Raw genomic sequence first — 19,036 nt, 5'->3', positions numbered from 1 at the left:
CCGTGAGGGATCAGCTCAAGAAGAGCAAGCAGTACTCTGCCCAGGAAAACCCAGACGCCCATCTGGCTTTGTTCAGAATATCCAAGCTCAGGAAACACAGGTAGGTAGAAAATGCTTCGCTGGGAATTTTTTCATCATTTCTCTTGTATTGAGAGACCTGGAGCAAGGATCCCTCAGGGTCTTGTTTAAGGAGGATACCATTAACAAAGACAAAGCCACCACCCACTCCCCAATGTGAAGGGACTGGATGGGCAAGGCAGTTGTGATGTTCACGACATGGTTTTATTTCTGATGTGTGCATTGGTGGCATACTTGCCCGAGCCCTTACAGCCTCTCTAGAGTCCTATAGAATGCATGCGTACCTCTGGTTAAGTCCAGGAATTTTTTAGGAAAATTAGGAAGAGGGGCAGCTAGGGAGAGACCAGGCTTTCCCTCTACCAAGTGGCCTGCCCAGCAGCCAGGATCCAGTACCTTAGCTCTGAATACAATATTTCAGCAGCTTCAACATCCAGGTGAGCATTCCAGGACTTCTCCCCTCAGCCCGAGGCTGTTTGCCAGCCCCTTGCCTCTGAGTCTGGTTTCCACACATCTCAGTGGTATTAGGCAGAGAGCCCCTGCCACCTCTGAGCAGAGTCAGGTTGCAAGGAAGAAAAAAACGACAGCCACTTGTTTATCACACACTTAGTGGGCCTAGGCACTTTGCTGAATATTTTATGTGTGTTATCTCTTGTAAAGCTCACAAACAACTTGAGCAAACAGGCTCAGAGACATTAAGTAACTTGTCTGAGGAAACACAGCTAGGAAGTAGTAGTTAAGACTTTGACTCTGCTTTAAGTCTTATGATGTCAGGTTCAAGTCTCAGCCTGACTATGAAACCCAGGCCCTTGCCAACTCCTGTATTGCCTCAGCTTGCCTCTTCCCAAAATAGACCCATTTTTTTCCTACTGTACTTACTGTCTCACTGCCAGTCTATGCTCCACAGCTCCTCTCTTCTCCCATCTCTCTCCAGTGTGAACATAATCTCCCTGTCAGTAGCCAAGTACCTTTACGTTTTGGAATCTTCAATAAAACTGTTGGCCTATTCTCTCCCCTTCCACTCCCAACTCTTTCCATCTAACCATTTGCCAGTTCTCTGTCATTTACCTCTCTCGAGGCAACTTTAGACGCGCACGCGTGTGTGTGTGCACGCTTGCATACAGACAGTGGATACAGGTGGAGTGAGCAGGCTGCCATACCACTCTGAACAGGTATCTGTGTGTTGCCAGCTGATTGGTAATTGCCCACATTGTCTCCCCTAAGAAGGAAACACAGTTTTTGGAACCAGACACGTTGAATGATGTGACTGCTATGGGTTGGCCGAGGATGTTAGCATTTCATCTTGTGACCCATTGACCCTCAGCACAGACCACCTGTAGAATTAGGGAGGGCTGGGTCTGGACATTGGGATCAAAAGGGACTGAAGGAGAGATCTGTGCCTGGCTGTCTCGCATAGAAGTGAGGTCCTGCTACAGCAGGGACAGGGGAAGAGTGAAATGCTGATTGAGTTGATCCTCTTGGACAGTATGCCCAGGGATGGTCAGGATATGTATGCATCAGGCACAAAGACCCAAGTCTTTTCTCCCTCTGACCCCTTTCTCATTCAGCCACTGCATTGGTTCTTCCTTTCTCTGCACTTCTGACCGTCTCTCACAATTCAGTACCAGTTTGCTCTGATTCAAGTGGGCTGCGAATGTGTCTCCCTGATGTAAACTATTGCCTCTGTCTTCAGAGTGATTGTGCATCCATGTGGCCAGCTTCCCTCCTGCCTCTGGAGTTTGCTCCCTGCCTGGAAGCCCCTCCCCCTGTGAATGGGAATAAACTATTTCCTCTGTCCTCCTAGCTCCAGAGGATTCCCTGGGTCTGAACTTTCACTGGCAGGCATCTTCTTAGGCTGACCTACCCTTGGCTGCTACAGAATTGCCCTACCCACCCTTCAGTCTCCCATGAGGGTGAGTCGTGCATAACTAGAGGTTCCCAGTTTGTGAAAACACTTTAGTCTGAGTTCAGTTTCTTGTAACCAATCCTGTAGGCTTGGCTCATTAAAGATGATAATTAACCCATTGCTAATTGACCTCAGAAGCCAGCCAAACAGCCTGTATTTTACCAGCTTTGGTGGTGGGTTTGTAGGCTATTTTAAGGTTTCTTAATAATTTCAGCAAGACTTCACTTTCCTGTCTGCATCTTACTTGCTCTAAGGACATTCTGTAAAATTAACAAGCTATAAAGTTTGATTGAAGGTTTCAACAAATGTGAGAATAATTGACTCCATTTAGAGAAACAAGAAAAACAACCTGTAAACTTGAGTTTGTAGGGGAAAACCCGTGTGATTTTTCTCTTTAACCGGAGAAGCATTCGCAAGCAGGGCTTTTTAAGACCAGGGAAAAAAAAGAAAGAAAAAGAAAAAAACAGAACTGGCTGATGTTGCAATTTTAAATTCTGATTCTCCCAAACCAAAGTTCAGAAAAAGAAATTTTGCAAAATCTAACCAACTACTATAGTGTTCATGCTTTCCAAGAGGTCTGTATGGAGGAAACAGAGACCCAATAAAGATGGAGGAGTTCCTCATTCCCCAGAATCTGCATGCAGAGAAGCACCTGGTTCAGCTCTCTGACCCGTTCCCCCTGTTCCCTGGTTAGGCTGGGGGTTTCTCCCTTCGCCCCGGCTGCTCTGAGTTGTGTTCGGCCTTACAACTCAGAATACATCAGACTCTGGTGCCTGGTGCTCAATTCCTTTTCTCTTTCTCACCCTCTATCTTCCATAAAACAGCTTAGATCTCTTCTCCTGTTTCTACCTGAGCATCTCCGCCCAGTCTGGGCATGTCCCTTGTTGAGTGGCTGCGGAGAGTCACCAGTTTTCAGAGAACTCCATTCCTTGCTTATCTCTTGTTCCCCTGAGGTACCCCAGATCAGTAACTCAGTCTGCCTTCCCTCATCTCTCTGGGCCTAGAGGTTTCTTCCTTCTTTCCTCAAGACTTAACCTTCCTCTTAACTGTAGCCCCCACTCACCCCGGTGCATGCTCACATTCTCTCTCTCTAAGGAACTGAGCCTGAGACTGGCCAGGCTCCTGTATCGCCTTGCCACATCTCACTTTCAGTTTTCCTTTCTGCTTGGTTCTTTGCGTGTGGACCTGATCCGGGTGATAACTGAAGCCCTGAAGCTAGAGGTTTCAGTTCCCACTGGTGGGGCACGCTGCCTCAGCTCGTCTTCAGGAGAAGGGAAAGGGGCTTTCTCTGGGTACCTTTCTTTCAGCTCTCACCTGACCTGAGGCCTGTTTTGTTTTCAAAGCTGACTGGAATGGTTTGTATGAGACATTCGGTCCACTAACTGTGAAGTTCCTAATAATCAGTGCAGTGAGTCTCCCTCCAGAAGGACCATGGCTGCCACTGAGAAGGTGCTGGGTCCCACCTTTCCTGGGGCATTCTCTAGCTGGCAGCCGTTTTCCCCACCTCTAGCCTGGTCCAGCACAACCTGTTAACAGCGCAGGCAGGGCCATGCTCCTGCCCAGCTCTTTCCCTTCTAGAGAATCTAGAGTTTGCCCAGGGCCACAATGTACATACCACTTACATTTTCTGCTTTTCATTGATATAGAATGGAAAAATGTACTCATGAAAAGAGCTATTGTGAGGATTATGTCATAGACTTCATCTGGACTCCTTCCTCTCCAAGCAGGGAGCCTAGCTTTAACCCCTCTCCTACCAGGAAGTCCTCCTTGGTCAGCCCAAGATTATCTCGGAGTTGGCTCTTTGTGGGTGGTTTGAAGGGCTTCGTCTATCATGATGTCCCTTGTTAACCATATTTAAACTCCCCCCGCCCCCCCGACTCAAGTGCTGGAGGCTTTATCTGGGAGAATGTTCCCATAAATCCGCAAAACTCCAGGGTGAGAGAACTGTGGTCCTCACCCCTCTAGGCTCATTCCTCCTGCCGTACAGCAGAGCACTTTAGCTGGCAGGCCAGGATACTGGAGACAGAAGGCTTCTCTGTGCCCCAGGCAAGCCCCGGACTTTCTGCCTCTCGGTTCCCCTTCTACCAAATAGCTGGAGCCCCATTTCTCACTCCCACAGTGCACTTTGGAAACTTAAGGAAACTGTGCACAACCTTGGCTGTTATACTCCTTGCTAGTTGGGTTGCAAAGGAGCAGAGACACTCTTCCAAAAGACTGGGTGACTTTCGTCCCTCCAAACAGGTAGAATCCTTTTCAGGCCTCTTAGCACCAGCTGAAAGACCCCACTGGATCAAACCCCTTTAGAGAATTGTCCAGAGTGCCCTTGCCCTAAGGAAGGGACTAATGGTCATGGTAAACAAAATCCCCAGGGAAACCAGGTGCATTCTAAATGAGTGAAAATGAAAAGGGGGGGGTGGGACCGGGGCATTCCTTGAGTCCTTGTGAATGACAGTCCCCACTCATTTTCCAAGGATGTGCTGCAGGCGGGCTCAGGATGTCTGCATCCCTAGGTCCCGCTGTGCCCTGGAAATCCCCATCTCCAGGAGTCCCACGTCCACACATGTGGCCTTTCTCCCTCATGGCCAGGAATCACACACTTCCTGAGCCATTCCACATGCCACCCAGCCTGTGCTCTAACAGCGGGAAATTTCCTGCACTCCTCTTCAGCGCACACACACCCATGGGCACATTCCTCTTCTTGGCAGATTTCTGCTGCACATTGCAGGAGCGCCAGCATAACCTCCCCCCATCCCAGTGATGCCAAGGACCCTGGCAAGCTTTTTCTCTGTCTTTCTCCCACCCCTTAATTCCCTCCTCCTTGCCACTCAGCAGTAACAGCCTCACACCGAAAAGGAAAGTCCTGGACCATTACATAATTCTCCATAGTGCAAGCAGTAGCTGGGGCATAAGGTCAGAGGTCATAGTGGGGTCAGGTGGCTGACACACACTGTAACGACAAGGTGGTTAAAATTAGACCACAGAGAGGAAACTGGCAGTCTTGTGGAAATGCAGAAGTTTCCTCTGCAAGTGTGAGGCTGGGGATGCAGGGAGGCCACTGTGCGTGCTGCCTGCCAGGCTATTACTCATTTCAGCTCTGTTCTTTAATGCCTTTTAGCCCCTGCTTCTGTATTTCTAACCTTCCTCATCACATGTTTGAATACATGCAGTGGAATCCATGGTTACCTGCCCTGGTCCAAGAAGAGCTTCCTTCCTCCTTCAAGGAGGTGTAAGCCCAAGACCGGGCACCCCAAGCCCAAGATGGCTACTCTTTCCAAAGTTTTTTCTGGGCAGCTGAGCACCCTCTATTGTCAGCCTCTCAGGTGGAGGTGGTTGAAGTACTTAGCCTGAGATTCAGGCCTGTAACGATCCAGGACCATTGGTGAGGGTGAGCAGGGGCCACTCTGAGGCAGGAAGGGTAGCAGGTTTTGCTGGGAGAGGTGGTAGGGGATGGAGTTGCATAGCACTGGCTGGCAGAGTGGTGCTCATTTCCACCGTGTCCTGGAGGATACGGATCATGCCTGCCTCTTCTCCTTGTGGTACCCAGCCGAGTGTCCCTGTGCCTATCAGTGCTTACTGTGAGCCTCCTGTGTGCCCCACTCCCTAGCAAGGGGTGCTAAGGACAAGTGCTAAGGAGATGTAGCCTTTGCCCCCAGTGGGATTATTGTCCAGGTGAAGGAGTGACAAATACACCTGTAAAACAATGAGCAAACAATCAAAGACAGACTCCAAGTTAGTACTTCACTGTGTGGTACAGGCGTAGAATTCCTTTTCACATTGTGAAATAAGAAAGCATTGGGGTGCAGGGGACACTTAATATGGGCTAGAGTCAGTGATGATGAGAATGGGCTGCCACCCTGTGGCATATCTGGCCACTGAAATTTGTTTCCCTGCGTGGATTGGTCTTGACCAGCTTCCAAGCTCCAGATCCAGCAGGGCCCCTCCTGTGCCTTGGAGAGCGCCCTGTCATATGGAGAAGATGACCCCAGAGGCCAGAGAGGGGAAAAAAAGGACATGAGAGGGTGTGAGCAAAGCAGAGAGGTTTGCAGGTGAGGCCATGCACGTGTGGTCTCTCAGGAGGAGGACCCCAGACAGGGTGACTACGGAAACTTCGTCTGAGACACTTACAAATTTGACAATTGCTCAAGATATTGAATTTCATTTCAGCTAAATCAGCCCCAGCTTCTCTGACAGGACTGGCTTATGTGCTGATACGGCCACATGGGAGCAGGATGGCGTGAACCCCTGGAGGAGCAGAGCTTTGGTGAAGCACCCCCCACCTGCTTTGCCTGTCTCCCTTCTCCTGACAACAATTTCCTTCCTGACCCCAATCTCTGGAGTATGAGAAGCTCTTAGGTGGGGCAGGAACCCGTCAGGGGAAGCCCAAAATGATCTAGATGAAATGAAACAGCCAAGAAAGTCCTCATCATTCATTTTGCATTCAGTCTGAAAGTTCTCCTTTTGGGAATCTGGAGAGAGGGAAGCTGGGAGAAGAATGGAGAGGAGCAGTGAGGGGTACCAGAAAGCTGTATTCTGTGAAAGCCACCCACCCTTCTATCAATTAGATACCAAACTTAAAGGAATTTAGTCTTTTTTTTAATATCAGGACTTCAGGGGAAGAAAGGCAAAACCCTGGAAGATACCCGTCATTGGTCCTGGGGTTTTCTGCTACACTTGAGATGCCCTAAGGAGAGATGGTGGTGATTTTTCTCCCTCAGAAGATCTTGGTCCTCAACCCACCCTTGGCCCTCTCTCACCACTCACCCACACGCACCCCCACGCTCTCAGTCTGTCTCCCTTGCCCAGCAACTCTGGCTCGTTTCTCATGTGCCCTGCAGCCAGCAGTGTCTCTCATCTTCATCTTCCCTTTCAGAAAATGCTGTTTTTCTTCTCTCCCTTTTGCCCTGTAGGTTATTGCAGCCGACTGCAAAAGGGTCACAGTGCTGAAGTATTTTCTGGAAGCCCTTTGTGGACAAGAAGAGCCTCTGCTGGCATTCAAGGGTGGAAAATATGTGTCAGTGGCACCCGTCCCAGACACCATGGGAAAGGAAATGGGAAGCCAAGAGGGAAAACAACTGGAAGATGAGGTACTGAGCGGGAAGAGCCCGCTGTGGCAGAGGGAAGGCTCCCCTTCCCCCCCCTCCAGCCCTGCTCTGCCATGGCTTCGGCTTCTACCCCTGGTTATTTATAACCACTCAGAGCAGTGTCGATGTTAACGTGACCAGCCAACTTCTCAAGAGTGCGCTCTGCCGGTGCCCCTTCCTGCCAGTCCCAGCCCAGTGCCTCCATCTCTGCTACGAGTTCCAGATGCTTCTTTTTAATGTTGCATTGGAGGAGAAGGGAGGGAAAGAAAGAGTTTAATAATGTGCAGCTCTGGAGGCTTAGGAAAGGGAGTGTTGGGGGGGGGGGGTGTTAGGGTTCAGGCTGAGGATCAAGTTTATAGATGTGTGGAGCTCAGCGCAGCACAGGCCTGAACTCCAGCCTATAGCACACGTACAGGAAGAGCTGACATTGCTGGCCCCGTGTGGAAAATCACCCCCTCCCCTGGCTTACCCTCCCTCCCTCGTTCCCTCCCTCCCTCCCTCCTGCACATCCTGATGTGATTAAGGAATTCTCCTCTTGTTTGTTTGCCCTTGGTTGTTCCTGTAGCCCTTGCTTCACTCCAGCCCATGCGCGCGCCCTAATGTGCGCACGCGTGAGCCTGTGTATCCACCCCTGCCAAACCTTACTGGCAGTTGCCCTGCCGTGCATGTATGTACCTTTCTGGGGGTGATTGCTGTCATGGGTCTGTATGTGCTGGGCTTGTGTGTCAGTTTTAAGTTGAACACTGCTGCCAGCTTCCCTGCTGTCTGTGGGTTCTGAGTAAATGTGAGTGTGTAACAGTGTCGGCACATGTATGTGCTTAATATCACTGCCAGCTGCCCTGCTGTGTGTCTGGGTGTGGGTAACTCTTGTCTGGGTGTGTGTATACACACCGCTCACTTTTGCCTGATGGTCAATTCTTACCTTTTTTTTACCCCCACAGTGTTAAAGACAGAGGGGACTTAGGTGGGAAGGAACGTGGGACTTGGGGAAGGGACGGAAGCAATTCTAGCCAGAGGCCAGGTCACCCGTAGGCCAACTCAGTCATTTGGCCCACAACAGTCTCAAGCGCCTGGTGGAGCAGGGTGCGGTGCAGGGATGAAATCAGCAACAGGCCAGGGAAGCCAGATGTCAGCTGGAAGCTGTCGTTTGCGATCTGAAGGAGTGATAGAGTGGCCACCTTTGGTTCAGAGTCTTCAGAGCAGCAAAATCTTGGACTGGCTTCATTAGAATAGCTGGAGAACCCCACCCCACCCCTGATGATACAGGGCTCAGCTTCCAGGACAGAGGTGGTTCCGGGGATAAAGCTGAGCCCATGATTCCAGACTCTCCAGATGAAACCCGGGCAGGGAATAATGGGAAAGAATGAGCTGTCAGCTTGGGAGGAGACAGTGGGGTTGCTAAAGCCATCGGGGTGTCCAGGCCTCAGTCAGGCCAGAGCAGTGCCATCTAAGCTGTGGGGACTGTGTAGGGAAGCGTGGGTGGGGGAGGGCTAAGCCAGTTATCTCACTCACACAGTACGGCCGAGGCAGGCAGTGGAGAGTCAGCAAGGCCAGCTCTCCGGGGTTGCTGTAAGGGATGTCCTCTGGCCAGGGGAGCCTGCAGTGCCAAATCGAGTTAGGCAAGTGAGGCCCAGAGAGAAGGGCTAAGGAGGGGCTCTTTCACTCCCTTTTTTTTTTTTTTTTTTTTTTAATTGGTTTGAGAGAGAGAGAGAGAAAAGGAGGGAAGGAGAGGAAAGAGAGAAACATTGATTTGTTATTCCACTTATTGAGGCATTCATTGGTTGATTCTTTTTTGTACCTTGATGGGGATGGAACCCACAACCTTGGCATATCCAGACAATGCTCTAACCAACTAAGCTGCCCAGCCAGGGTGGGCTCTTTCGCTCTCACAAGGAATAGACCAGCTCTCCGGGTCCAGATCTTGGCTGTGCCACACTCTCTTTCTCCTTGTGTCATTAACCAGACAAAGGTTGTGACCCATGCCATGCTGCCCACTTCTTCCTTTTCCCACGAGCCTCCTGAGTTCCTTTATGTTAGTGGCCCCTGGGAAACCCTGCTTACCCTGGTCTGTGTAATTTCATAACCCTGCACTTCCTCGTTTGCTGTGAGAGCTGAGAAAACCTCAGACAAGCCTTGCTGACCCTCTTTTGACCTCAGTCGAGCTCACTCTGAGCCCCATGATAACCCAGTGTATCCCTGATCAGAGCAGGCAGAAGCATTGTTCCTTCATGGGCCAGCCAGGCATCCTATTCCACTTACTCCAGGCCAGGTTAACAACAAACGAGGACGTAAATAGATGGTGTCTTCCTCCTTCCCAGCACCTGGGCCTCTCTGAAAGTAAACCATGCGACACTATTGCTTGTGGGTTGTCAGATGAGTGGCAACTGCGGACAGCATCCCAGACTACTGGCACCTCTTTAGGATAGTGGTATTGCATCTCTCCCCAGACTGCAAGACTGAGTCACTTAAGCTGGTTGGGAAAGAAAAGGTAGATGTTTCTTTTGACATTATTCTTCATCAAGAGAACAGAGTCTAGCTCCATAGGGATGCTACGAAAACACCTGTCTTCCCACCCTAGATTCTGCTTCCAATACATAGCATCACCTACCCACCCACACACTTTACCAACCACTTTCAGCCAAGAGAAGCCATTCGGATATCATCTTGTGATGGACAGTTAGAGAAGAGAGCAGTGTACATGGAATAGGTCCCGGGTGGGCCTATGGAGTCCTAGTAAAACTGAGCCACTAAAAGATAGGTCTGGGCTTCCCGTCTAGACTCAGGACCCCACCCCTGTGCGGCTTGGTGTTACTGGTAAGAGCACAGACTTTGGAGTTGAACTCACTAGAGTTCTAGTACTTGCTCTGCCACTTGCACCTTGAGTAAATTGTTTAACTCTAAACCTCAGTTTCTTCATTTATAAAATAGGGATTATAATAGCATGTTTCACAGGCCATTATCAATATTAAATGAGTTAATATATGAAAAATAGCCTTGTCCTTGGCCCATACTAAGCTCTCAGTAAATGGTAGCGGTTATTGTCATAATCATTGTCATTATTATCATCCAGTGAGAAACACAGGAATCTTCTCCTGCTAAATCACTCCCTATTACCCATGCTAACCCTGTCCCTCAAAGGAAGTGTCGTGGGCAGCTGCATGTTCTCTACTGACCAAGGCCAAAAGGGAGAGAGTAAGGAATGGAGCCTGGGACCACCCAGGGAGCAGTGGCTTCTGAGCTGAAGCTGCAAGCAGGGAGGTGCCATCCCTGGGGAAGGCTCCACAGGCCTGGCAGGAGACTCCACAGGCTAGCCAGCTCTCTCCAGCCTACCCAGGCCCCAGTAGGCCAGCTGAGCAAGGCCATGTCATGTGAATTCCTCTAAGGGGGCCCAGCAGCGCTGACACCACCAGGCTGTGGTTTTAAAAAGAAACCAGGGCAAGGTCTGCTGAGCTACAGCATCTGCTCCCTGACGCCGTCTGGGGCAAGAGAGCTTCCACCCCTAACTCCCAGCTGTTGGCCAGAATTGATTCCTATCAGATCATTAGCATGAATTAGATTTAAACTGGGCAATTTAACTTTCTCTGTTGTTTTTCCCTTTGGTGTTTTCAAAATGAAAATAGACCCAAAGTTTGACTTTGTAAGTGTGTGCAAAGGAGAATGAAGAGCTGTGAGTATAAACATGGAAGTGTGTGTACGTGCGTGTGTATGAGACTTACTGTGTGGATCTATGACTCTGAAATTCAGAAAGAGCCCTAGAGTACAAAAGGGAGTGATTGGTTTGAGAGGAGGGAGTGACAGCTTCTCTTTACCCCCTCATACCTTGGGGCTCTTTGCAAGAAGTGGCCTGAATATGCATCGAATGGGCGTTCTGGAAGGACAGAAGGGTGGCTTTTGTAAGTGTCATGGGCTCACAGTTTCTTTTCTTCCCTCGCCTGTTTTGCCACCCAAAGGAAGAGGACGTGGTGATTGAAGACTTTGAAGAAGATTCAGAGGCTGAAGGCAGTGGGGGCGAGGATGACATCAGGGAGCTTCGGGCCAAGAAGCTGGCTCTGGCCAGGAAGATAGCTGAGCAGCAGCGTCGCCAAGAAAAGATCCAGGTGGGGCTGCCCGGGGAGGGTGTTCCCATCAGGGTGTGCTGGACACGAGGGAATGGGAGCAGGGAGCAGGGAGCAGGGATGAGCAGGACGCCCTGTTTTCTTGTTCTGTCGCTAAATCCTGGTAGCACTTGAGGCCTGGAGACTCCCTCCTCCTGGGCTCCGAGGCAGGGGCAGGTTCTTCTCAGAGCATCTGATGGAAGCTTCTCCCCTAGAGATGTGCGACTACATGATCTTCCACACAGTCCCAGCGGTTTTGAAGTTCCCCTGAACCTTGCCCATGCACTCCCCGAGAGGCCAGGGATTCCGAAGGGCAGGATGTCAAGGCCGGTCTGCTTATCTGGATTCCCAGTGTGATGGCCACGTCCCTTTGCAGACACTAAACCTTCCCAGAAAGAAACTGCTTGGTCTCCACACAAGTATTCCTCTGCCATCAGCCCTCTTATGGTCCCATTCCTCTACTTCCAGTAAGTTTTTCATTTTGGCTCTTCTAGTTCTGCCCTCTTGCACTACAAGCTCACTTCCTCTTATCTAGGACTCAGAGCAGACAGGGAAGAACTAGTCAGCTCCCTCATTTAACTGTGTGCATGGAGAAGCCTCGAGCCTCTTTAGAAATGTCTGTTTTCAACTCTTTTCAGATGCCCCTCACCTGTAGAAGAGGCCTCTGTGCATGTGGTCATTCAGACCTGATCGCAGTCTGGGCTCTACCACTTACTAGCTCTGTGACTTTGGGCAAATTGTTTAATTTCTCAGAGCGTGTTTCCTCATCTGTAAAATGAAAGTGATAATAGCACCTGCCTCTTAGAATTGCTGTCAGGCTTGCAGAATTTGGCCCGTGTAAAGTGCTTAGCACAATGCGTGGCACACAATAAGGTGCTCCATAAATGGCCATTGTGGTCTGTTACTCTAATCGCCCCTGTTACAGAGCCCTCCCCTGGGAAGGAAATAAACACCAACTGGGAGCTCTTGTTCTTTAGCCATATTCATGTCCCCCTGTACACTGGAATCAGGTGGGTGGTACCTCTACCAGCGTCACCTCCTCAGCCTTCCCGTGGTCTCTGTTGTAGCCCACAAAGCAGCTTCATCCTCACGTTGTCTTTCTTCCTGTCCTGTGGCTCTTTTCTTCCCTTACTATCCATCTTCCCAAAAGCTTGACCTTTACTCACCACCTCCATTTCTTGACTCTGAACCCACCACTTGTGTGATCTGTTGTGTCATAAGTCACCATGTACCTGTCTTTATCAAGTCTTAGTCCCCATCAGAGTTGACTTCCCTGTAACTTTGGACCCTGAAGCCATCTTCCCTTCAGTCTCAATTTTACACAAGTGAACCCTCATTTTCTCTCTCTGTTTACCTACGCTTCCTCGCCGCTATTCTTTGCTTGGTCTCTTCCTTTCTTTCTGTTACTTCCCAATCTTCAGTGCACAGAGTTGGCACACAGCAAATATTTGTTCAGTGACTTCATAGATGGTAGCAACTACAGCATCATCTCAAATTCCTCACTGGGTTTTAACCCCTCGGGTCTGATTTTTTTAAATCAAATCTATCTGTTCACCCATTTATTCCCTTCTCTCTATTCTCATTGCCACTATTGCTAGTCTAGACCAGGTATTGACTTGGAATATAGCAGCCAAGGCCCCCGCACTGCACAGCTTTAGGGGGCGCCGTGCCATTTGCCGTGTAGTCTGTGAATGGCACCTCCTGGAACTGTGCGGCACACCGTCTGCTTGTGGGGTTCGCTGCCTTTAATGCATCTTTACGTATTTTCATCATTCTCTTCCAAAAAGAGCCATTCCCCCTGCTTAGAAATTATCATTGCCTTTGTTTAGCTAACATAATATAGTCTAGTTCCTTATTATGGCATCAAGGCTTTCGTGTGTGTTCCCAACCTCCTCCCAAACCCCGTGAACCCTTACTATATATTACGTTGGTCAAATGATTTAACTTCTCTGAGCCTGCTTCCTCATCTATAAAATGAAAGTGGTAACCGCACCTGCCTCGTACCTCAGCACGACAGCGCATGTAAAGTGCCGTTCCAGACCAGGGCCCTCCTGCCTGGACAACAATACTACCCTTCCTTCTCCTTTTCCGACTCTTGGGTCTTTGTTCATGATGTTCCCTTTTCTCTGCTCCACATTGCCTGTTACCTGTTGAAATTCTCTTCCTCCTTCAATCCCCAGATGAAACTCCATCTCCCCCGTGAAGCTTTCCCTGATTCCCCCCAGGAAAAATTAATCTCTCTCTGCTATGTGTACCTGTAGCACTGATTTATGCTTCATATGTGAAACTTATATCACATCTCATATTACACTTATTTCTGTACTGTGAACTCCTTAGAATCAGGTACCCTATCTTCAGCTCAGTTTAGTAAGTGGTTGTGAGCATCTGCTATGCTGGTGGTCAAGGGACACAGAAATGAACAAAAAAGTCCCATCCCAGAATATACAGCGGAGTGGAGAAGCCAGTGATTTAAAGTGTGAGTGAGTGTTGTTACAAAAGGGAAGGACAGGATGCTGTGGCAACATGTGCTGGGGGACGTGGCCTTGTCTAAAGCGCTGTGTTCAGTACTGCCTCTCCAGGAACAAGCAGTACCTTACAAATAGGAGGCCTTGTATGAGGCTTGACTTTCGGTGCCAGTGGCTGCCCCCGTCCGAAAGCCTGTTCTCCCTGTCACCTCCTCAGAGCAGGATACTCAGGCCCAGACACTGAGGGCCTGCTGTGGTTTGGACAGAGCTTGGGCTGCTGTGGCCCCTTTAAGAACAGGCCCCACATGAACCACTGCTGGCGGCCCTGCCTCCTGTCAGCCTTCTTCCTCCAGCCTTACAGCCACAGGAGGATTTCTCAGCAGAGGAAAAATTCCCCCCTTTCCTTCTCCCCCCACCCCTTTTAATGCCCGGGGCCCTTCACTTCCATAATTCTTCATTTTCCAGCCTTGAACGTAAGCCAGACACATCTGTCTGGCCATATGCGTGAACCCTGGAGTCTGTGCCGAGGTGGCTGTAAAACAGGGCCGGTGAAGGCCCTTCTGGGAGAGCACACACATGTGTGTGCCCTCGGGCCATTGGCTCCCTGCCCAGAACCACGGGGCTGCAGCGCTCCAAACCCATGTTAACCTTTTCTTATTTTTCCTCTTTTTGTTTACTTTAAGGGGGGAAAATCCCAAGGAAAAGGGGTAAATTGTCCTGGGAGTGGGGGAGAGGCTTCTAGCTAGAGAGGCCATTATTGTTGGCAGGTACCTGGGTCACACTAATACAATAAGGAAGAGAAGAGCATCAAGTGAATTAAGATTGGAGAGATGGGCTGTAAATTACACTACTCTGAACTCCATCAGTCTCCAGGGGTGTTAACCGAGAGGTGTAAGGCAAGTCCCCAGCTCCCAGCGCCTTTTACAGATGCAGCAAAACAGGAACCACACATGTTTGGGGAAGGGGATATGAAGATGGGGTTGAAAAAAAAATCCTCCTGGCCCCCATGATGGCTATAAAGTCCAACTGAGATTTGGAGCTGTAGCCACACCCCCACTTCCCTGCTCACACCTAGACCCCTGGGCCCAAGCACATCGGTGGGGCTGGGGGAGGTGGGGCCTGGCCTCCCTCCGCAGCCTGTCCTTCCCAGCTTCCGGCGTTGCACAGAGGCTGGTGAGTGGGGCCGACTGGAGGTCAGAAAAGGGGTGTGGGCAGCTCTCCGGGCCTGTGCAGCTGGAGCCCCAGCTCCCAGGCAGGCCCCTGGATGCAAAGGGGCCAGATCCACCCACCTGGGGCTTTGAGGCCACACTCCCCAGCTCAGCCTAGACTTTGCCTGTTGCCTGAGACGGCTGTCTTCATACTGGGTTGGTTCTGCCCACCTTGCTGCTTTCCACCCTTCCAGTTCTTTTCATTCCTGTTGCCTTTCTTGGGAGGTGTCCAGAGACCACAGCAGGGTACATGGTTTGTCTGGGAAGTTGGTCAGAAGTGTTTCATTCCTAACCAGGCCCCCAGGGCAAAGCAGTCACTGAAAATCCTCCTCCAGGCATGAGGCGTGGCCTCTTGGCACCTCGTACTGGCCCAGGCCCTATGAATCCCCCGCCTCCTCTCTGCCTCCACGAGGCTTCACTGTGATTTGTGCTGCTGTCGGGCGGGGTCAGGTTTCCTGAGCAGTTGCAAACATCCCACCTGAAACATAACAGGCTCTTCCTCTGGCCACAGCTATTGTTTCCCTCCGCATTATGGCCACAGTCTTGCTCTGTAGCCAGCAATGACATGTGTTCTGAAAATAGCTTCACTCCCCTGTCCCTTCCCGCCCACCCACCCTCCTGAAGATGCAGTCACTCCTTTGTGGTGGCCCCAGGAGTTTTGCTCTAAATTTAGCTGCAGCCCATTCACGCTGCCACCCAGCTGGGGGTGGGGGGGCACCCTGAAACAATGGGGCATGCACAGAGCCCCCCACACCTGTATGGAAGCTAGCGGAAGACAGACACTCAGCCCTGGCTCCTAGCTGTCGGAGGCAGGGTGGGAGCGAGCGCACTACCAGGCCAGGGGCACGTTCACGGCAGGGCAGGAAAGCACATCAGCCTGTGGAGCCGGGCAGCCGCCCTCCCCACTCGAACCTGTTCCAGAGCCTGTTCCAGCTTCTCCGCAAACTATGGCACTGGGCCTCCAGTTTGCTTCAGCTCCCCCCACCTCCCTGGCTCCAGCGGCATCCACAAGGTCCTGTTCCCTTACAGAGCGATCAAGCCATTGGCTGGACCACCCTTAGCCTGCTGCTTGGAACAAGTTCGAAGGTGTGATGCTTAGCCCTGTCACTCCCTTTCTGTTAGGAAAGGGCACACTTCTTGGGCCTTCTCAGAACAAGAGTCAGCAGGTAAAATTCAACCTGATTATCTTTAAATGCTCTTCAACCCTGCAATTCCGTGATTTAGCTCATTGAGCCCCTATGATACACCAAACTCTATGCTTTGTACTGTGAAAGAAAAGGACCAGGAAAGGCAGTTCTCCTTGAGCTCCTTATAGTTTAGTTTGAAAGTAAGATCAGTCCTCATAAAACAATCAGAAGCAGCAAGCAAGTCGTCATTCTTAGAACTTTAAAAGAGAAAGCAAAGTGTGTGTTAAGCTCTTAAGTGGGTACCGACTTTGGACCTCCAGAGAAGGGGTCCTAAGGACTAACTTTCCCATGAGCACCCCAAATGAAGATGCTGAGCATACTGTTCCCAGGGAAGGCTGCTGGTTCTGCCTGTTTTCTAGCTGGTGCGGTAGCCACTCCCTTGGTTTCTGCAGCTCAAGAAGGAACCGCCTTCTGTGCTGTTGATTATCTTACCCACTATTCCTATTTTTATTTCATTTTTATTTTCTACTTAAAAAAAAAATACCTACGCCTTAGTAGATTGAGTGCCAACCTGCGAACAAAAAGGTCGCCAGTTCGATTCCCAGTCAGGACACATGCCTGGGTTGTAGGCCAGGTCCCCAGATAGGGGCATGAGAGAGGCAACCAATTGATGTATCTCTCACACATCGATGTTTCTCTCTCTCTCTTTCTCCCTCCTTTCCCCTCACTCTGAAAATAACTGCAGTCTTTTAAAAAAAAAAAAAAAAGTACCTACACATGGGGAGGGGGGGGTTTGTTGTGGTTTCAGGTTTTTTTTTAAAGAGCACTATGAGTCTTATAATAGAAATCAACAGTCCTCTGCCTGGCCCCTTCCCATCACCAGCTCTGCTCCCTAAGTGGTTTCCTTAGATATTTATCCTTTCTGGATGTATAGAAGTTGAAAAGTGGAGCTGGGCAGGAAGAAAGGAAACTGATGTTCGTTACGTTGCTAGTAAGTGTATCAGGCACGTTGCTAGATACTTTCACATACAAGGTGACTATGGAAATTTGCTGTATTAACAGAACTTCTCATTTCTGGTGAAGATACTGCTCTACCCGGAGAGGCTCAGGGATGAATGATTCCATCCTCCTGTGAAGGAAGGAAGCAGCCACACTCCCTGTGGAGCCCTAAGGAGAAAGAAAACCTGAGGCCTTCTTGTGATCGAGGTTCTTCAGTTCCACAGCTCCTGTGTGAGCTAATTGTGTTACCTTTATTTGTAATTCTCAGTGTCTCAGTTTTCAAAGGGTTAGCATCCCCAAATCACCCCCAGTGTCTAGAAGAAGGAATTTAGCTTATAACAGAGCTCCTCCTGGGGACCCAGGGCTCTTAGCTCCCTCATCAAATGTTTTGTGGATTACCTCTTTCCCAGTTCGCCACCAGCTTGAAGGATGCCCTCTGATTTCAGAGAAAGTTGGTTACTTGGCTCCTTCCAGATACAGAACTAAATTATTTTCTCTTTCACAGTTTATGACAACTTGGTCCTTATTGCCGCTGGTCTGATTCAAAGTGTTCATGCTTTCCTTGATTTCCCAGTTCACCCTCCTTAGCCACTGTGGCTCAATCTTAGCTGCAGTAAGAAGGGTTCCTGTGGAACTCTTCTTCCGGGTCAGCTCACTTGATTCCAGGCCAGGGCCAGGCTGTCTGAATCACAGCATTCCAGTTGGGCCCCCCCCTCACCCCCACCAGAGGCTTCTGCAGCTTTTTACTCATACAAACAAAAATAAATCTCACTACCGGCCTCTGAACTCCACAGCAGCATGCTTCCCCCTTCTCCCCAAGCGTCCCACGGCTGTGAGTGGGGACTTGGCACTCTCCCCACCGACATCACTTTTTCACTCCCTGCGCATCCTGTGTCCTTCTCTCACCGTGCGACCCAGAGATCAGAATGGGACGTGACGGCCGGCACAGGCGCCGTGCACAGCTGCCAGGAATCTGACGGGTAAAATCTGGAAAAGTTGGGAGGGCAAATGCTAAACACACACACATACACACACACACATGCACACACGCACACAGCGCCACTCAGAGAGGGCCGGAAACACAGACACCCACAGAAAAGGGCTTGCTGGCTCCTGATCCTTTCTGGGTCTGCCATTCGTTGGAGGGGACTGGGCCAGTCTCATGATCTAAGTATGACCCCCTTCAGGTCCCACAGGTACCCCAAGAGAAGGGGGAGCAGCTTCATTTTATCTCCTGAGCCTCCATGAGGGCATGTGGGGAACAGGAAGCAGTTTTGTGGTGACTCACTGGGCAGAGCCAGGTTAAGGGAAGTTGTCTGCGGGTGTCCCTGGGACCGGATGATGGCAGCACAGCTCTGACCACCCTTGTACAGCTTGACCCCACCCCACCCCCAGGGAACCAACAAGGCTGTCACCTCCCTAAGAGGCTATGGCCTATGTTCACCTCTCTGGCCCTGAGCCAGAGCTGTGAGAATTCAGAACTCCCTGGACCCTGCTCCTAGATGTCCCTTCTGTCCTGTCGTCAGAGCACACAGGTAGGCTCAGTCAGCCCCTGCCTCCATTGACCAGCAGGCTTAAAGGCCCTCCTGCCTGTTGCCCGCTCTAGAGGTACGATGGTTTGAGGTCTTGGGAGCTCGCTGTTCACACAGGGTCAAAAATAGCAGCCAGTTCCACTTCCTTAGAGTCAAACCAGGGCTGGAGTGTCATTTCTGGAGGCAGGCAGACTGAGATGTGAAAGGAGGCAGTGGGGCAGTGGCATAGATGAGTGCTCACGTAGGGCCCTGAGGCCCTGTCACCGCCGATGCCAGGGCCGCGTTCTTTTCTCTCCAGTGTCGGTACTTGTTCTGCTCCCGGTCGCCCAGAAAGAGATTTCAGGGCCTGTGATGTACCACGACAAACATTCCTGGCAGTGGAAAGGCTGGACAGAGAACACAGGGATCAGGGAAAGTGAGGAACGGGGATGCTCTTGCTTCCTGGGTGTGAAGAGAAGTACCAGAGAGCTGTTAGCCAAACCCAAGTGGGGGCCGTGTCTTGTTCTTACAAAGTGCCCGAGCCATTACACAGTGTTGTATGTCAGTTAT

The 19,036-nt window shown here is 50.4% G+C and overlaps 1 protein-coding gene across 1 annotated transcript in view; it reads left to right on the top strand.

The window, feature by feature from the left end:
• Positions 1–19,036, top strand: part of SMG6 (SMG6 nonsense mediated mRNA decay factor) — a 207,411-nt gene that overhangs the window by 178,059 nt on the left and 10,316 nt on the right. Inside the window, exons 14-15 of the mRNA XM_054573325.1 lie at positions 6,889–7,065; positions 11,013–11,159. Of these exons, the coding sequence (XP_054429300.1) occupies positions 6,889–7,065; positions 11,013–11,159 (324 nt within the window). The remainder of the gene's footprint in view (positions 1–6,888; positions 7,066–11,012; positions 11,160–19,036) is intronic.

The sequence above is a fragment of the Pteronotus mesoamericanus genome, unplaced genomic scaffold (genome assembly GCF_021234165.1).
Source record: "Pteronotus mesoamericanus isolate MK-2021 breed Mesoamerican mustached bat unplaced genomic scaffold, CSHL_Meso_final contig_246, whole genome shotgun sequence".
Classification (NCBI taxonomy): domain Eukaryota; kingdom Metazoa; phylum Chordata; class Mammalia; order Chiroptera; family Mormoopidae; genus Pteronotus; species Pteronotus mesoamericanus.
The sequence above is the reverse complement of the archived record's forward strand: the minus strand, read 5'-3'. Positions and strand labels throughout refer to the sequence as shown.